This window comes from Drosophila sulfurigaster, chromosome 2L (assembly GCF_023558435.1).
Source record: "Drosophila sulfurigaster albostrigata strain 15112-1811.04 chromosome 2L, ASM2355843v2, whole genome shotgun sequence".
NCBI classification, from domain to species: Eukaryota; Metazoa; Arthropoda; class Insecta; order Diptera; family Drosophilidae; genus Drosophila; species Drosophila sulfurigaster.
The window spans coordinates 14,233,451-14,249,866 of NC_084881.1; the positions used below are offsets into that span (position 1 = coordinate 14,233,451).

Below are 16,416 nucleotides of genomic sequence, written 5' to 3' on the forward strand. Positions count from 1 at the left end.
AGCAGCTGCGAGCTTTACTATCGATAATTCTCGTATCGTCAACAAACGATACTTTCACAGGAGAGCTTTTATGTTAAGTACTTTGAACTTGTAAAGTACTTTTTGAGCGCCTTGCTTAAAAATGTATTGTGTACTGCATTATGTTACCATTTAGTACTGGATTTATTTTATTTAAACATCAGATAATATTTAATTTTACTTTACCTAGCATAACATTTTTGCGTTAAATAGTATATTTTGAAAATCAATTTGCGGTCACTCTGATGAACTGAACACTGAAAGCTTTTGTTATTTTCCAGTTGGCAGCAGTTGGTTAGATTCTCTTTCGCCGTGGTGGACGCAGCATTTTTTGGCGGCATTTTAAGCCTTTTGCATTTTTGTCTATATAATAATTTGCATATATAATTTACAAGATGTCGCAGATTTGTAAACGCAGTTTGTTGACAGCCAACCGCTTGGCAATTAATGCACCAGCCGTTCTACGTTGCAAGTAAGTTGAAATCTTCATCTAGAACGTTTTGCTTGAACCTTGTTTTTATTTTCGCTGTTCGTGTTACACGTCGTCACTGCAGTGCAGTGTCATTTGTCAAGGTCATTGCATATGCCGGTTTAGTTGCCATCATATGCCTACAAGCTATGTATGCATGCATGTGTATAAATAACCCAATACATATGCATGCTAACTACATGCGTTTCCTTCTTTAGATAATTTTTGCTGTTTGTTTTTGTTGTTTTTTATTATGTCAGCACGCTGTGAGACAATAACAGCTGCTAAAAAAAATCCCATTATGACCGCGAACATTATCACACACACATACATATATTTTGCACACAAATGTGAAAGCAACTTGATGTTTGCGTGTGTGTTCCAACTAGAACATGAATGCTGTTCTATTTGTTTTGTGATAAATCTTCCTTGCTGCTCCGATAAGGCAACACTCACTTCCTTTTTCTTGAAATTTTTATCGATTTCGTTTAATGTACTGATCGACAGTGTTAAAGTTAAAGAATAATTAATTTATTAAGAAATAAATCAGATGGAATAATACTTTAATTACCGGCCGCTTATCGCAATTCATTGACATCTTCGGTCTCATTAAACCGGATTGAACTTGTTTACAATTGACGCCAACGGGCGATAAGCAATCGATAGGCAACCCCCAGCCGTGCAGCTGAGTGATCAGATTAGTTAGGTGGGGTGGAGCAAGGTGTGGTAAGGTAGAGGTCAGGTATATCAACTACGAAACCTCTAATTGACTTTCAAACTTTGCTCATGCATTCCCACCATGGTTTGATAACTAATCAGAAAAAGTACCAAAAAAATGATAATTTTATAATTGTACCGACAAATTCTGCAGACTGCCGAACTGATTATAAATAATGAAAGATAATCGTAGGGCAAAGAGCAGACATATTAAACTAGGAAATGAGAATAATTTGATAATACAATTGCACCTAATCTTTGTGATTTGTTATGCAGATCAACATGGTTTTCGGAGGTGCAAATGGGTCCACCGGATGCCATTCTGGGTGTAACAGAAGCCTTCAAGAAAGATACCAATCCCAAGAAGATTAATCTGGGCGCTGGCGCCTATCGCGATGACAACACCAAACCCTTTGTGCTTCCCAGCGTGCGCGAGGTAAGTTCGAGTCGTTGTTATATTGTTCCCATCTCATTTATTTTGTAATCCTTGCAGGCTGAGAACCGCATTGTCAGCCGCGGCATGGACAAGGAGTATGCCACCATTATTGGTGTGCCAGACTTCTACAACAAGGCCATCGAACTGGCTTTGGGAGAGCAATCGCAGCGCCTAAAGGCCAAGCACAATGCCACGACACAGGCAATCAGTGGTACAGGAGCTTTGCGCATTGGTGCAGCCTTCCTGAGCAAATTCTGGAAGGGTAATCGCGAGATTTACTTGCCCACGCCATCTTGGGGCAATCATGTGCCCATTTTCGAGCACGCCGGCTTGCCAGTGAAGCGTTATCGCTACTACAATCCCAAGAACTGTAACTTGGACTTTAATGGCATGGTTGAAGATTTGAAGGTAAGCTTAGCTACTAATAATTAGCTACTAATTAATAAGTGCCACGGTATTATTTGGAACTTATTTATTGTTTTTGAAATGCAGAAAATCCCCGAGAACTCCGTTGTGCTGCTGCACGCCTGCGCCCACAATCCTACTGGCGTGGATCCCAATGCCGAGCAATGGCGTGAGCTGTCGCAAGTGTTCAAGCAGCGCAAGCTGTATCCCTTCTTCGACATGGCCTATCAGGGCTTTGCCACCGGCAACGTTGATGGTGATGCCCAGGCTGTGCGCATCTTCGAGGCTGATGGCCATGACTTCTGCTTGGCTCAGAGTTTCGCCAAGAACATGGGTCTTTATGGTGAACGCGCTGGCGCGTACACTGTGATCTGTGCCGACGAACAGGAAGCCGCTCGTTGCTTGTCCCAGATCAAGATTCTTATTCGTGCCTTGTACTCCAATCCTCCCATTCATGGTGCACGCATTGCTGCCGAGATTCTCAACACTGCCGATCTGCGTAGCCAGTGGCTGAAGGATGTCAAGGGCATGGCCGATCGCATCATCAATGTCCGCACTCAGCTCAAAACCAATCTGGAGAAACTTGGATCAACCCGCAACTGGGAGCATATTGTCGATCAGATTGGCATGTTCTGCTTCACGGGTTTGACGCCCGAGCAAGTCGATAGCTTGATCAAGAATCACAGTGTCTACCTCACCAAGGATGGTCGTATCTCCATGGCCGGCGTAACCAGCAAGAATGTCGAGTACCTTGCCGAGAGCATTCACAAGGTGACGAAGTAAACTGGAATCGAAAAGTTTGCATCGTTTTCTACAGCTAAAAAGCTACTTATTGGCACCTGTAAGATGATGTACCTAGGACCATATATAGCAGAAATCCGAGATATACGTACGATATTGCATTTTCATTTATCTCTTACTCTCTTTCATACACACTTTGTACATAAGATTCTAGATCTGCCTTTAAGCATAAAGCATTTTTAAATTTATATACACACACAAAAGCACATACTGCAATCTATTTCAATTAACTTAATTATGCAATCTAATATAAAGACGCGTATTTAAGCAAAACAACATGTGTGATTTTCTCTATTTATGGATATTCGAGTGTTTTCAGTAGACTTTTCTTTTCGTTCTTTGCTATTTCACTGAAAGAAATGTATAGCGGATTATGCAAACGTTGCACTTGCGTAAATAGAAGTGTCAGTATTAGTTCTGTGTTTACATATTCATTTATTGATTAGAGCGCCACTATACGAATTAATATGTACATAAATTAAGAGCTTAACAATGTAGAATATATAATATATATAATTGGGTCTGCTGCGAAAGCGCTTTCTAAGTATTTATACAAATGTGATTTTCTTAAAAAACATTCAACACATTTTCATTAGTTTCGTTAATTACTATATTGCACATTTGTTGCCTCACAACAAATGTCAGTTTTGTCTGCTATCTGCGTTTCTTGATAATGCGGTTTCATGAAAAAGTCGGCAATTTTGGTTGTAATTTGTTTCTTTTTGCTTTTACTAGTAGCATCTTCTGATACGTCCAATTAGATTATACACATTTATTATTTGTTATTATATACAACTAGAATCACGGTTTGTTATAACGATATCGGAGCTTATCGCTTGGCTCGCAATACTCCTTGATAATCAGCTTACAAAGGAATATATGAAATACTATGATTATTGCACACACTGAGACCCAAAAGAGAGCAGGCAAACCGCCAAGTTGATGACCATGCTTGTGCAATGCAATGACATGTTGTTCATGCGCCGGAGCTGAGGGATATAAATCGAATTAGCATTGACAAAAAAGAGAATATTTTGTTTATGTACCTTCTACCACTTCCTTGACGTGTATGGCATGGTGTATCTCCTCCATGTGTTGCTTATCCTCAGTTATATACAATATTGCAGTCAGGGGTTCAGTCAATTTGACAGGGAATTCGCGACGACTTTGCCTGTAATATTAAACGGTTAATACATAATTTCAAACAATTACAATGCAGCTAATTACGTGAGCAGAACTGGCTCATCCAGACATCCGCCATCGCAGGCGTAGTAACTACGATCGGAGCGATCCAAGGCCACATTAATGACCGCTTTGTTGTCCTCCTTCACAATAATTGTCACATTGACGTGCGTCTTGTTGCCGTAGTTAAGACGCCTAAAGTGAAAGTCGCGATGCAAGAATTTCGGATGCATATTGCATTCCAGATGCTGATTGCTAAAACGAAAGCTACCAAAACTCAGCGTCATAGCCTGAATGACGCCCGAGGCGCCAGCGCGTATTAGATTGTGGCAGCCTTGCTTCTCCAGCGTTAACATCCAAGACGAAACCAAGGAATTGAGTTGAGACAGGGTGGCCATGTCCCGCCACAGATTCTCGGCCTGCAACGTGTGATAGGAATCGAAGCAGCCTTCGGCGTATGTCAAAGCCTTGGCAATGTCCTCGCGTATAGCAACCGAACCGGTGCCTAAGCCAGCATTAAGTTCTTCAAACTCAAAACTGCGCACTTGAGAGAGCACCGCATACATGGTTGCATTAATACGATCACCATTCAGACTGTTTTCTGCCTTAGAGGTGCTTATCGTAAAACCTGTGGCCCAGAGATCGGCCCAAACATTGATGTGTTCTTGCCGGAAGTTATTGATGCTGTTTAGCGAGCCTGTGAGTTTCTGCAGCAGGTTGGTCATGGCTTGAATTGTGTGCTGCTCCAAATTGTCCAAGGTGGCCTTCAATTGCTGCTCGGCAACGGGCTTGGAATACTCCACAATCAGCGGGTAAACGATGCGTACTGTGCCGCGCTTACGCAGCTGCACAGTTGGCTCTAGTTTGGGTTTCACAATGCTGATTGCAATCAGTTTTGTGGGATCGTCGGGCGAGGGCTGCACATTGCCTGTAATCACCTCCAGTTCGGTGTAGCTCAACATGCCGATTTGCACGGGAGCGCTAGAAGAAAATGAATTGATGTAGGTACGATTTTCAAGCTGCAACAATGTGCTTACTAACCCGAGTGGGATGCTGCGCACAGTAGATTTAGGTAACCGATTGCGCGGCAGTATCAGCTCAATGTTCTCGACCATGTTGCGGGTGTTGGTGATTTGCAGTTCTTGCATGAGCACATTTGGCTGTGTGCGATGAGCATACAGTGTGTAGGAGACAAAATAACCGGAGTAACATTGAAATCTATGCACCATTCCTGTCAAATACTCCACAACTGTAGCTTCTTTTTCAGCGCCGCCCATTTGAAGCACCGAGACAATGGGTTGAAAGCGTATCGGCAGCTGCATAGCACGGCCATGTTTAATATTCAGCGCAGCATCGTGCGAGACCTCAAGACCAATATAACCGTTACCCGCATAGGGCGTGTAATCCCGCTCCCCCTCCAGCAACGGAGCCACGTGACGTATGTTCGCGTCATATTCGTAGTTTTGCAGTATATACGGCGTTAGACGATCGTCCATGCACACGCTGTGCACATCTGTCAATTGTCAATAGAACGAGAGTTATATATAGAAGCACAATAGTGACAACGTTACCTTTTTCTTCGTTTGTGCTTAGAAATAGATAACGAAAGATTGGCGGCAGCATATAGAACACAATGCACACACACAACAGCAGCACAAATAAACGCCGGTACGACGTCACCGTGCCCTCGGCCAAACGTTTGAGCCGGCGAATAACGTCTACGGCTTCGAACTTGTTTTTGGCTGATCGGAATAACATATTGTTTTTGTTTTCAAATGGACTCACATCGAAATAAATAACACTTTTCAAAAACTGCTTGGCCACAAATTTGTGGCCAAACTCAGGAATAGTTGAGACAGAGCTGCAAACGCATGTATCGATATATCGACTGCAGAAAATAGTTGTTACACATTCAAATGCTAATACAAACATCGATTGCTGCAAATATGTGTTAGATCGAATATCTTACAATTCAATAATTTGGGTTCAATTGATTAAAATGTGTATGCCTGTTATAGTGTTTGCAATTAGCTTTTACTTAATATTAACTTATTTTAGTATACTGAATACTGTAGATGAATATGAATTTCGCTTATTGATCGAGTCATATCGATGCATGCATATCGATTACTTCGCTCATCTGTATTGAATTGTGTTGTGTCTTTGTTTACGTTATTAAGATTATGTCGAGTTCCAAGAGGTATGGGAGTTGTCGAAATGTTTGGAAAAAGAAAAAGTGTATTTTATTTTCTGTATTGATTTTCTTAATTTTTGTGTTATTCATCAAATACACGATCGAAACGACCACCAAGTCTTTCAACGAACAGTCTCCGGCGAAATGTTTATTTTGCCAGATTGCTAGTGGAAACAGGACACCACCAGTCCTTGAATTTGAAAACGATGAATATGTGATATTTAAAGACATTCGACCAGCATCTACTCATCATTATCTGGCGATTCCCAAGAAACATTACGAAAGTTTAAAAGTGCTTAACAAGTCCCACGTTGGCTTAGGTAAGTCGAAAGTAGGGCTTATTTACATATTGTTATTATTTACACACGTTTTCTTAGTGAGTCGCATGTACAGTGGCATGGTCGACTTTCTGGGGTCGAAAGGTATAGATACGTCAGATGCAGTGATCGGATTCCATATTCCGCCCTTTATATCGCAACATCATCTGCATCTACATGGAATATCACCCATATCGGAGATGGGCTTTTGGGATCGAATTAACTTTCTGACGAATTCCTTCTGGTTTAAATCGGTGAGATAAAGTGTATAAATTATAATTTTGTTTGTTCTTAATATATTATACACATGCAGGGCAAAGACGCCATCGATTCATTGGAACGCTCTGAACTTTGAAAAGATTCCTGGCTTAGAAATCAAAAATAAGTTTCTCCTTTTCTCTGATATATTTTGGATAAATTTCTTAATTCTAGACGTTTACAAGAGTAAATTGAAAAAAATAAGTTTAAAGTAATGCATCTTGAAGATACAAAAGAAACAGTGTAAATATCTTGCCCTACACAATCTCACGCACATACACACATATCTTCATACGTATGCAATTTCCAATATACATACAAACAAACAGTTCATAAGCAGCGAACGATAAGAAACCGAATTACCTTAAAAATGAATGTTTATAATAATACAAGTTTTAATTATATAAATACATCACAATAATTTTCTTTAACGACTTATGTGCATACAAAAAAATTTAAATTTTGAAAGTTGCACTAAGATGGTAACCCTATTGAAGTCTGCATCGAAAATAAAATGTTGCGATTTTTTGCAAAACAAAAAATATATGGCAAAACAAAAAATATATGGCAAAACATTTTATTATTAAGTGAACAGTATCAGGAAGTATATTTCTTAGCATAATTTTCAGTACAACTAGTTGCATAAATGATGTTTACCAAAAAACAAATATTAAAAAAACGGAATTGGGTCACATAATTTGCACAACGAAAAATAATATCGATAATGAAGAATCGCCAGGTACTTGAAGGGTTGCATTCGCATTGCGGAAGTGGTATTTTGTAGCAAAAATGGTATATTTGAAAATGAAACATACGGTCACACGCTGAGCACCAGCAGCAAACTCGGAGTTTTGGTTTGTTTTAGTTAATAAAAACTGCAATAAGAAACGCGAAAAGCCATTGAGCAAAACAACTGAGAATTGCGTTTGCAAATTGAATCGGATTGGCGAGCGGCAAACGTAGTGCGTTCAAATACAAGCCGCAGGATGTGGCCACAAACGCTGCAAATGTCGCGCGACGAATGTCGAGGCATGCTGCGTCGACTTGGTAGGTGAAACGTTGATACGTTCGAGATGTTGCCGCTGTCTTAGTGCCACACAACAAGGAACAGCAGTAGCAGCTGCAACTGCCCCTTCATATGCAACTAACATTGTTCACATTTAATTTCACACAGAGCTTGAATCGTACTCGCACATTATTAGCGTTTTTCGCGCCCAAGGCTCGCTAAGCGAAACGAAAGCGAAACTGTTGGAGGAATTGCGTCAAGTGTTTCACATCACCCAGGAGCGACATTGTGCAGAGGTGCGACGCGCTGCCAACGATGAACAGCTCTGCACCATAGCTGAGAAGTGAGTTGCCACCGCAAATTCTGTGTGTTTCTAGTGAAAAATTTTGTGGCATTTTCAACAGCGTCTGCGGTCCCAACACATGGCAGGAGTGGTCACGTGAAGGTCGCCGGCCCTATCCGCTGCTGCCACGCATCAGTCCACAAACTGCGCTCAGCATTGTGGCCAATGATTTGGCAGCGAAAGCTTTGGCGGAAAATGCCAAACTTGCGTCGCCACATGAGACTGGCGCCAATCTGGGCGAAGCGCTTCGGGAGCAGGCAAATTATTTGATGCTGAAGCATGGCAAGCACAAGTATCAAGAGCAGCCTCATGTCATTATGGAGGAGCCGGTGAGTGGAACATGATCATAGCATTATATAACGTATGACCTGGACAGCATATACATTTAAATATACGTGTGTTTGCGCATGTATTGGGGGCAAAGCAAAAGTACAGTCTGCACCTGGAGCAATGCTGTTCCACAAGCGTCTCCTCTCAAGCGCTCTTTATTGTGTGTTGCAAGTGGATTAAATGCTCGCCAAGATCTGTCCGCTTACAAGGCGGTGTAAGTCTGTTCGTGTGTGTGTGCGTGTGTGTGCGGCCAATTAGGAAACAACAATCCAATTGGAACACTCGGAAGGTTAAAAGTACCAATAGAATTGGACAAGTATATTTCAATTGCCGCTCAACATGTTAACTAAGTGTTTTTTTTTTAATTTGTGTTTTTACTATGGCTTAAGATTGTGTTTTTGGATATTGCTTTGCAGTTTGCAATTTAAATTTTGTGTTAAGCAAATGCCGCAGTTAACAGCAACGTTAACACTGATAATTAACATTAACGTTCAGCTGTTGTCAACAGCTGCCCGATATGTGTTGTTAGCAAAAATGTTATCGATATATACATATACAGAGAATACTGAGGACAACAGTAAAAACATTTGTAAATAATTTTAAGCGGGAAACGTTTTATCAGTAAATATTGATTTATTTGTAAATTTTAATTATTGAAATGCTACTTAAGATTTTACCAAACGGAACCAGATTTTTTTAGTTTCTAAAAATCCATCAATTTATTTTTGAGTTTGTAATTTGAAACTTGTGTTGAGCGAATGCTACAGTTAGCAGCAATATTAACACTGCAAATTAACATAAACACAACTGCCTGCTAGATGTTAATAATAAGTTACCCGAGGACAACATGTAAATAAAGTAGTGGCAGTCAAAATTTAAGCGGGAAACGTTTTACAAGTAAATATTTATAAGTTGCACATTCTTATTTAAATGCAAATTTTAAACATTTAGTGAAATTTAATAGTAAAATAATCCACGCTCTGCAATTAATAATTGAATTCGTAACTAATGCTTTTTACCTCTTGCAGTTCAAGGTACCCGATTTACCTAACGAGATCAAGAAGGCCACATTGAAGCGCAAGGAAAACGATGCCGGTGAGGCGTCGAAGCCCAATAAGAAGCGCAACACTCAACACGATTATCGGCAACAACTACAACAGGGGCAACAGCAACAACAACAGCAAATAGCTGCACAAGATGAGGATGGACATGTGGGACATCCGGTGGAGCAGCGACCGAGTCCGCGGACAATGCAGCAACGTTACTTTTACCAACAGCAGCAGAAACACAAGCAACGCTTGTCCAGTAAAAAAGGTGCAGCACATGCAGCCCTGGCCAATAACAGTGGCAACTTGTCGTCTGTTGCAGCCAACACAAAGCCAGCGAAAAGCGGACGCCGACGAGCGCAGAAACAGTTGCAGTTGCAGCAAAAGCAACAGCAAGAGCAGCAGCAACAACAGCAACAGCAGCAACATAAAGTATTATTGGCGACAACGCTGCCAGCTGCAACAGCAGCAGCCGCGGAACCAACGACGCCGACAACAATGCCGCAGCTACAGCAGCACCCAAATGCCAATCACTTGGTTCAACCACATGTGGAATATATACTCGATGAGGCACTCAAATCGGTGGCAGCCAGCAAACTGAAGACATTGTCGCCCGTTGTACAGCAATCGCCAACAATAACGCCACGTTCGATTGTCAGCTCACCCGTTGTGTTTAAAGATAACAAGATGTCGCCCACGCCACAGCAGCAACAGCAACAACCGTTGCCACAACTGAGCACGCCGGTCAAGAAATACATTGTGGAGGAGCGTCAGGCATCGCCCACAATTTGCACCGCAAACTTGCCGCTGGCACCGCAAATCATAAGCGTGCAACAGATTGCGGCGCCACCCAAGGTGCGCAGTACCACAATATTGCCACCAGGCACCAAATTGACGCCCAAGAAGATCCAGCTGCTGGACAAGCAGCCGCTGCCGCAGACGCCGACGTTGCCCACTGTCGTCAGTCCAAGCACAGCACAACTGCGAGTTATCGCCTACGATCAACAGCAACAGCAGCCAAGTCAGCATGCCATCAGCAATCTCAGCAGCAAGGCAACCACTGCGGCTGCAGCTGCAACAACCCCACAAAAGTACATTGTGGAGGAGCGTGTGCCCAGCCAGACGGCGACTCCAACTTCGAGTCAGAGTCAAAGCCAGAGCATAGCGACGCCACTGAGCAGCGCGAGTGCTGTGAATATCATCAAAAATATACCAGCGAGCAGTTTGAACAACACGCTCATCACGCCGCTAACAAATGCGATGCCCGTGTTTCGCAAAGCGACGACGAGCACGGTGGGAGCAGCAACAGTTACCGCATCTCCTGTGGCAACTGCTGCTTCGCCATCGACGTCACAATTGCTGGGCAACATTAAGCTGAGTAGCAGCAGCATCAAACAAGTGCCGAGCAGCGCGTTGCGCAACATCAAGATTTGCTCGCCTAATGGCAAAGTATTTCTGCCAGCCACCAAGCTGCATGCGGGCAGCATAATACACAAGCTCAATCCCAATCCCAGCAATCCCACAGCGGCTGCAGCAGCTGGCGGCACAACAGTGAGCAAAGCCACAGTTAGCGTTAGCAATGCAGCCTTGTCGCCCACTGGACATCAGTTGACAACGCCAACGTCTCCGCAGCCAGCAGCGCAGCAACGTATAACCATACAGAAGATGCAGTTGCTCACCCCAACGCAAATGACGAGCGGTGGCGTTGCCAAAGGCAAACCCACCACATTGAGTGTGAGCAAGAGTAACCTGGTCTTTCTGCCCACCAGCGGCATGCGAGCGGTTACACTCGCCTCCTCTGCCGCCACCAGCAAACCGAAGACGACATCTGAACTGCTGTCAACAGCCAAACCCAATGTATTGGTGATTGGACCAGCTTCAGCGACAGCGAATGCAGCCAGCAGCAGCAGCAGTACGCAACAACAACAACAACAGACTGTGGTTGCTGCTACGACAAGCATCTTGGGAGCAGCAGGCAAGGCGAAGCCCACTGCCAATCAGTTGATTACAGAGGACACGCCCATCGATATCATTAATATGCCCATCATTGTGGCGAGTGACAATGGCGCCTCAACGGAGGCGTCACCAAAGACGCCTGCAGCAAAGACGGCGCCAACGTCGATGGTTGTGTTAAATGCCACCGATTGGGAAATGGAATTGGATCAGGCTTCAAAGGCGTCGTCGGCTGTTGTTACGCCCAGCACAACAACTGCAGCAGCGAGCACAACAACAACGCCAACAAGCACGGTGTCGAATGCTGCAAGCAAGAAATTGCTGGAGGCGCTTGTTGTAGAGGATGTGAGGGAAGAGGAAAGGTCGACAGCAGTAGAAGCAGGAGAAGAAACAGCTACAACACAGCTCAACAGTCGCAGTGAGTAGTTACGAGTTTTATATCTGACAAAACTTGCTAATCTTCCACTTTGTGTTTCAGTAATTGAACTGCAGGATGATGATGGCAGCGCAATCGAGTATGTGGACATGGAACTGGAGCAGCCCATTGAGATTGAGAGCAGCAGCAGCATAACAGCGCCGCTGGAGGCGATCAGCAGCAAGGTGACGACAGTGACAGTGTTGGAGGAGTCTAAGAAACCAATGGAAGTGACAAGAATGGCAGCGACGACAACAACTTTGCCATAGGCATCAAATTGCCACTCGAATTTCATTTGCATCTTCTGCTGATCTGCGAGAGAAACGCACAACAAAACACATATATACACACACACACAGGACAGACGACAGACGACACACTCACACACCCAGAAAGCCAGCCCCGGTTTAGTTTAGCATTAGTTGATAGATTAGTTTCGAGTGCAAGATTATCATTATCATTATATTTATGCATATATATAGATATATTGTAAATTCAACTATCTTTGAGAATCCTCGTTCATCCCATTGAGAATCGCGTTCATCTAGTTTGTAATTGCAGCAGTCACACTAAACCTTGTTTTATACTATACCATACCATATATTGGCATTGATTTCTCCAAAGTTGCCAGGCATCGAATTACCTTAAAACTAAAACACATTTGTAAATAGCATTTCTCTTTTACTTTCTCTTTAGTTTAGATAAGCTTTTTACGTTTTAAACTGAAAGAAAAAATCCCCAAACAGAACAGCCAGCAAAGCAAAGCAGCAGATGATGATCATATTATGAAATAAGATTCAAGTGTTTTAATTATTTTTTTGATTATTTTCAAATGAGATTATAGAATTTAGTTAAATCAACGCCTTCATCAACAATGGCCGCTATTAAAAACAAAAGAAGAATTCAAAACAAAAATTGTAAATATTTAAGTCGAAAGAAATACCAATTGAAGATTTATTGATCTAGAATTCATGTATATGTACCATGTAAAGATAAAGAATAGTTTTTTGGGACTACAAATAATAATAATAATAACTGCAAATGATAAATGATCCATTTTGATGACTACTACTCGCCGGGTAGTTTAGCACTTAAGAATTTTATTCGTCGATTTTGTAAAAGCCAAATTATCCAAAACGACAAAAACAAAACGTTAAAAGGAAATGTTGCAATTTTTTAAGACAACACTCGAAAGTTTGATGCGAAAACCGCCACGGAAAAAAGAGCGAGAATATAAAACAAAAAAGATTAATTAATTAATAATTAATACAAAAAAAAAACATATTGTTGAACAATGCGTGCAGCTGTATCATTTTTATCATAGAAGTTTTAAATGAAATAAATATAAATGTAAATGTAAAACGACGAGCAGTTAATTAGGTTTCCCCCCCATAAATCCTTTTCTTTGTCTGCATATATTTATATATGTATATGGTATATTTTTGCATTTTATGGATATATCCATTCAAAATCATGCCACTAACTAATCGAGGTACAGCATTCGGAGTAAGATGTTCGAGTTTCAAAATTTGATCGTGTTTAGTTTTATCTTTTTTAGCTTTTTTTTTGTTTTAGGAAATTCAGTACATTTACAGCGTAACCAAAAAAGGTTTAAAAAAGAATTACGAATTACACATATTAACTAAATTAGTATTTATATAGATGTATAGATATATAATCTGGGCATCTCAATTACGTCCCAATGCATTACCGTGTCCCCAAGCCGAGTTGGCTGTCTGACGTGGTGGAGGAGCTCTGCTCTCTGGAGGCACCCCGAAACCACTGATACCACCCGACACATCGGGAGCAAAGCGCTTGCTGTGGATAAATATGGAAAATAGGTTTGTTAAATTGTTTCACACTCGAAACATTTACAATACTTACAGAATTTGTGGTGTCTCCAGAAAGGCGTTTCCGCCCAGCTCTTGGGGATATTGGAACTTCAAGAAGTAGTAGACATGGCCATTGAAAATGCCCACCAGCGAAGCGAGCGAACCGTGGAATATCAGCTCAATCCCCGCCAGCACCCAAGGTAAATACATGGCCTTGAAACGACTGCCAAACCAAAAGTTCACAATGACTTCTTTGTTCAACTGACACCAGATATAGGTGATGGCCACAACCAGCATGTCCATCAAGAAATACACGTTGAACACCATGCCACCAAGATTCGCCAGGATTGCAGTGATAATCAAAAGATACATGTAATCGGAGGGACTGCGCACATATTGATCCTTTTCGAGGCGTGCACTATACTGTGTGATGAAGTAGCAGTTGATCAGAAAGTGAAAGCCCGTCGCTCCACTCAGAGGGAACACAAAGAGCGAGGTGATGCAGCGCCACAATTGCAGCCGGCTGAGAACGAGCTCGCGAGACAGGTACATGTATTCCATGGGCAGAAGGCCGAAGCGGCAGAGTAGGCTCAGGCCCACTGTGGCTGTTAGCCAATAGCGGGTAAAGCGGGGCAACGAGTTGTACCATGTCCCAGCGTCCATGATTCCAAATGATATACGAAATGCGTTGTGCCTATTGTGTAAAATTTCTACAACTTTCCGGACTGTTGATTTACGTGTCTTTAGCTTCAAACAGTGTGACCCCTATCATATCGAGTATATTAAAAATACCAGTAAGGTGGTAAAACACTAATACATACCACAGTTTGGAGTTAGCGCGGTTTTGAAAATGTTCGTTTTAGTTCAGCTGCTCGTTTTAGAACTTATTCTTATAGTCGATGCTTTTTCTAAAATATTTATTGACAAGCATGCAGAATTTCAGTGTGTTCTTTGGTAAAAATAATTTAGCCGTCTACTATACCAGTGCTGGAAAATACCGACATAAAAAGTGTAGCCAATTTAATAGCTGGTAACGGTACATCTAGTATATTATTCAATTTAAATTTGTAGAGATGAAAGTTTATATTTAAAAAAATTTGGTAGTAATTAAAAAATGTTTTTTTTTTATATGGAGAAAAAGTTTTAAATTAATAAAAGTATATTATATTTAGTAGGAAACCATTTACAGTAAAAAAAGATCAATGCTTTTCATATGGAATTGATTTTTAAAAAGTTAATCGATATAAATATACATCGATAGTTCTATCAAGACGGGAGGGAGTTTGAAATTAATTTTAGTTGTCATAATAAATTCCATTGGCACCGAAAATATGAAAGGTAAGTAAAATGATTATTTATTTGGATGTTATCATACATTCCATTGAGACCGAAATGATTTTAAGCTAACTAGAATGAAAAACTTATATATGTACTATTCCATATGAAGGCCACATCACATATCGCAGATTTTGAGAAAGTACTTCATGTGTATATTTCCAAAATACTGCACACACAAGTAGGAAGGGGACTTAAATTGAATTAGCTCAACGGTACTGAAACAAATTGCCTAAATAACAATATTAGTCAATCCAAATATAGAATTAATGTCACTAAATATGTTGTAAAAATATCAACTTTAAAGTAGAAAGTAAAAGTCTATGATAAAATTTGTGAGCTAACATTATAAGAGTTTAAAGTAAGCCGCAGCTGGTGTGGTATTGAATTAATGCATATTCAAGCGATTTCGTTATGCTTATGTGGGTGAATTTCATTGCCTGTTGAATTTCATGTTATTTTTTTGCACACAATTGTGTGTGCGAGAGAGAGAGACGGCAAAGCTCACAGTAACAGAAAACATCGAGCTAATCAAGTGTTTTCGGACCGGTTCAATGTGCGCTGGCATCTGCTATGCATAGGACGAGCGGCTACGTTTTGCCTGCGTTGTGTGTGAGAGATTGTGGTTGTGTGTGAGTGAGCGAAGACACACCCACCATTCAAATACAAAATGGGTGCCACCTTCAGTGTGACAGCGACAGCGAGAGACAGACGCATGCGCTGCCCCTGTCCCTTGTAGCAGAAGCAGTAGCAAAACACACGCCCACATTTCGCCATGCTCATGATGAAGTTGCCTTGCTGTTTTAGTAGCTGTTGACAATGAGAGCGGGCACAGGCGCGCACACAAACGCAAAGAGGAGCAACGAGGTTTTATTTACTTAGGCGTTGAGCTTTTACTGCGCCTTTCACTCACCTGCTGAGCTGCTGTCATTTTGTTGTTGCCATTTTTGCTCGCTCATTTCGTTCTAATAGCGTATGCATACATATGAGTGTATGTGTATGTATGCATGTACATATGTATGTAGAATTAACATTACTTTGCTGCGCTTGCAGTTTGTCTTTTTATTTAACGTGAATTTATTTGGTATATATAAACACATTTTAATCTCTCTTATTCTCTCTTCTTACTCGCAACTTGGCTTTGTTAATTTTAATGTCAGTTCCTTAAAAGTCAACTTCTTTCTTGGACTTGACATTTTGCATGGGAACTTTTAATATCGAACATTGCCGTGCTCTGCAATTATAGTAATTATTTGATTAAAAAATCTCCCAGTGTGCGCACACAAACAGTTCATATTTCGCACAAGGAATTTGGGAATCGTTTTTGCACACATACCTACATACTATACATATGTAGGT

The 16,416-nt window shown here is 41.3% G+C and overlaps 6 protein-coding genes and 1 long non-coding RNA gene across 7 annotated transcripts in view; 5 read left to right on the plus strand and 2 right to left on the minus strand.

The window, feature by feature from the left end:
* Positions 1–16,416, plus strand: part of LOC133836007 (neuropeptide-like 4) — a 135,485-nt gene that overhangs the window by 18,266 nt on the left and 100,803 nt on the right. The window lies entirely within an intron of this gene.
* LOC133834891 (aspartate aminotransferase, mitochondrial) lies at positions 304–3,122 on the plus strand. The gene is made up of 4 exons (XM_062264660.1): positions 304–490; positions 1,481–1,640; positions 1,698–2,048; positions 2,133–3,122. The coding sequence occupies exons 1-4, from the start codon at positions 414–416 to the stop codon at positions 2,826–2,828; spliced, it is 1,284 nt and encodes a 427-aa protein (XP_062120644.1). The 5' UTR covers positions 304–413; the 3' UTR covers positions 2,829–3,122.
* Positions 2,793–5,897, minus strand: LOC133834890 (uncharacterized protein KIAA2013 homolog). The gene is made up of 5 exons (XM_062264659.1): positions 5,600–5,897; positions 5,070–5,541; positions 4,074–5,009; positions 3,893–4,017; positions 2,793–3,835 (listed from the first exon to the last, which is right to left on the minus strand). The coding sequence occupies exons 1-5, from the start codon at positions 5,784–5,786 to the stop codon at positions 3,648–3,650; spliced, it is 1,908 nt and encodes a 635-aa protein (XP_062120643.1). The 5' UTR covers positions 5,787–5,897; the 3' UTR covers positions 2,793–3,647.
* Positions 6,164–7,341, plus strand: LOC133834893 (adenosine 5'-monophosphoramidase HINT3). The gene is made up of 3 exons (XM_062264662.1): positions 6,164–6,542; positions 6,600–6,793; positions 6,853–7,341. Exons 1-3 carry the CDS (start codon positions 6,212–6,214, stop codon positions 6,892–6,894), a joined length of 567 nt encoding a protein of 188 aa, XP_062120646.1. The 5' UTR covers positions 6,164–6,211; the 3' UTR covers positions 6,895–7,341.
* LOC133834889 (mucin-2) lies at positions 7,607–13,945 on the plus strand. Its single transcript, XM_062264658.1, has 5 exons — positions 7,607–7,844; positions 7,972–8,146; positions 8,208–8,475; positions 9,505–11,893; positions 11,954–13,945. Exons 1-5 carry the CDS (start codon positions 7,784–7,786, stop codon positions 12,157–12,159), a joined length of 3,099 nt encoding a protein of 1,032 aa, XP_062120642.1. The 5' UTR covers positions 7,607–7,783; the 3' UTR covers positions 12,160–13,945.
* On the minus strand, positions 13,419–14,487 carry LOC133834892 (derlin-1). The gene is made up of 2 exons (XM_062264661.1): positions 13,775–14,487; positions 13,419–13,708 (listed from the first exon to the last, which is right to left on the minus strand). Exons 1-2 carry the CDS (start codon positions 14,383–14,385, stop codon positions 13,579–13,581), a joined length of 741 nt encoding a protein of 246 aa, XP_062120645.1. The 5' UTR covers positions 14,386–14,487; the 3' UTR covers positions 13,419–13,578.
* LOC133845254 (uncharacterized) overlaps positions 14,960–16,416 on the plus strand; it is a 29,329-nt gene continuing 27,872 nt past the window's right edge. The window contains exon 1 of the long non-coding RNA XR_009894719.1: positions 14,960–15,060. This is a non-coding gene — a long non-coding RNA (uncharacterized LOC133845254). The remainder of the gene's footprint in view (positions 15,061–16,416) is intronic.

Excerpts from the sequence above, each read along its gene's own strand:
- LOC133834891 (XM_062264660.1), top strand. The coding sequence starts at position 414 with ATGTCGCAGATTTGTAAACGCAGTTTGTTGACAGCCAACCGCTTGGCA. Across the intron at positions 491-1,480 it reads CCAGCCGTTCTACGTTGCAA|ATCAACATGGTTTTCGGAGG; the intron begins GTAAGTTGAAAT and ends TTTGTTATGCAG. Across the intron at positions 2,049-2,132 it reads GCATGGTTGAAGATTTGAAG|AAAATCCCCGAGAACTCCGT; the intron begins GTAAGCTTAGCT and ends TTTGAAATGCAG.
- LOC133834890 (XM_062264659.1), bottom strand. The coding sequence starts at position 5,786 with ATGTTATTCCGATCAGCCAAAAACAAGTTCGAAGCCGTAGACGTTATT. Across the intron at positions 5,010-5,069 it reads GTGCGCAGCATCCCACTCGG|CGCTCCCGTGCAAATCGGCA; the intron begins GTTAGTAAGCAC and ends ATTTTCTTCTAG. Across the intron at positions 4,018-4,073 it reads GATGAGCCAGTTCTGCTCAC|GCAAAGTCGTCGCGAATTCC; the intron begins GTAATTAGCTGC and ends TTAATATTACAG.
- LOC133834893 (XM_062264662.1), top strand. The coding sequence starts at position 6,212 with ATGTCGAGTTCCAAGAGGTATGGGAGTTGTCGAAATGTTTGGAAAAAG. Across the intron at positions 6,543-6,599 it reads CAAGTCCCACGTTGGCTTAG|TGAGTCGCATGTACAGTGGC; the intron begins GTAAGTCGAAAG and ends ACGTTTTCTTAG. Across the intron at positions 6,794-6,852 it reads ATTCCTTCTGGTTTAAATCG|GGCAAAGACGCCATCGATTC; the intron begins GTGAGATAAAGT and ends ATACACATGCAG.
- LOC133834889 (XM_062264658.1), top strand. The coding sequence starts at position 7,784 with ATGTGGCCACAAACGCTGCAAATGTCGCGCGACGAATGTCGAGGCATG. Across the intron at positions 7,845-7,971 it reads AGGCATGCTGCGTCGACTTG|AGCTTGAATCGTACTCGCAC; the intron begins GTAGGTGAAACG and ends AATTTCACACAG. Across the intron at positions 11,894-11,953 it reads AACACAGCTCAACAGTCGCA|TAATTGAACTGCAGGATGAT; the intron begins GTGAGTAGTTAC and ends TTTGTGTTTCAG.
- LOC133834892 (XM_062264661.1), bottom strand. The coding sequence starts at position 14,385 with ATGGACGCTGGGACATGGTACAACTCGTTGCCCCGCTTTACCCGCTAT. Across the intron at positions 13,709-13,774 it reads CTGGAGACACCACAAATTCT|CAAGCGCTTTGCTCCCGATG; the intron begins GTAAGTATTGTA and ends ATTTATCCACAG.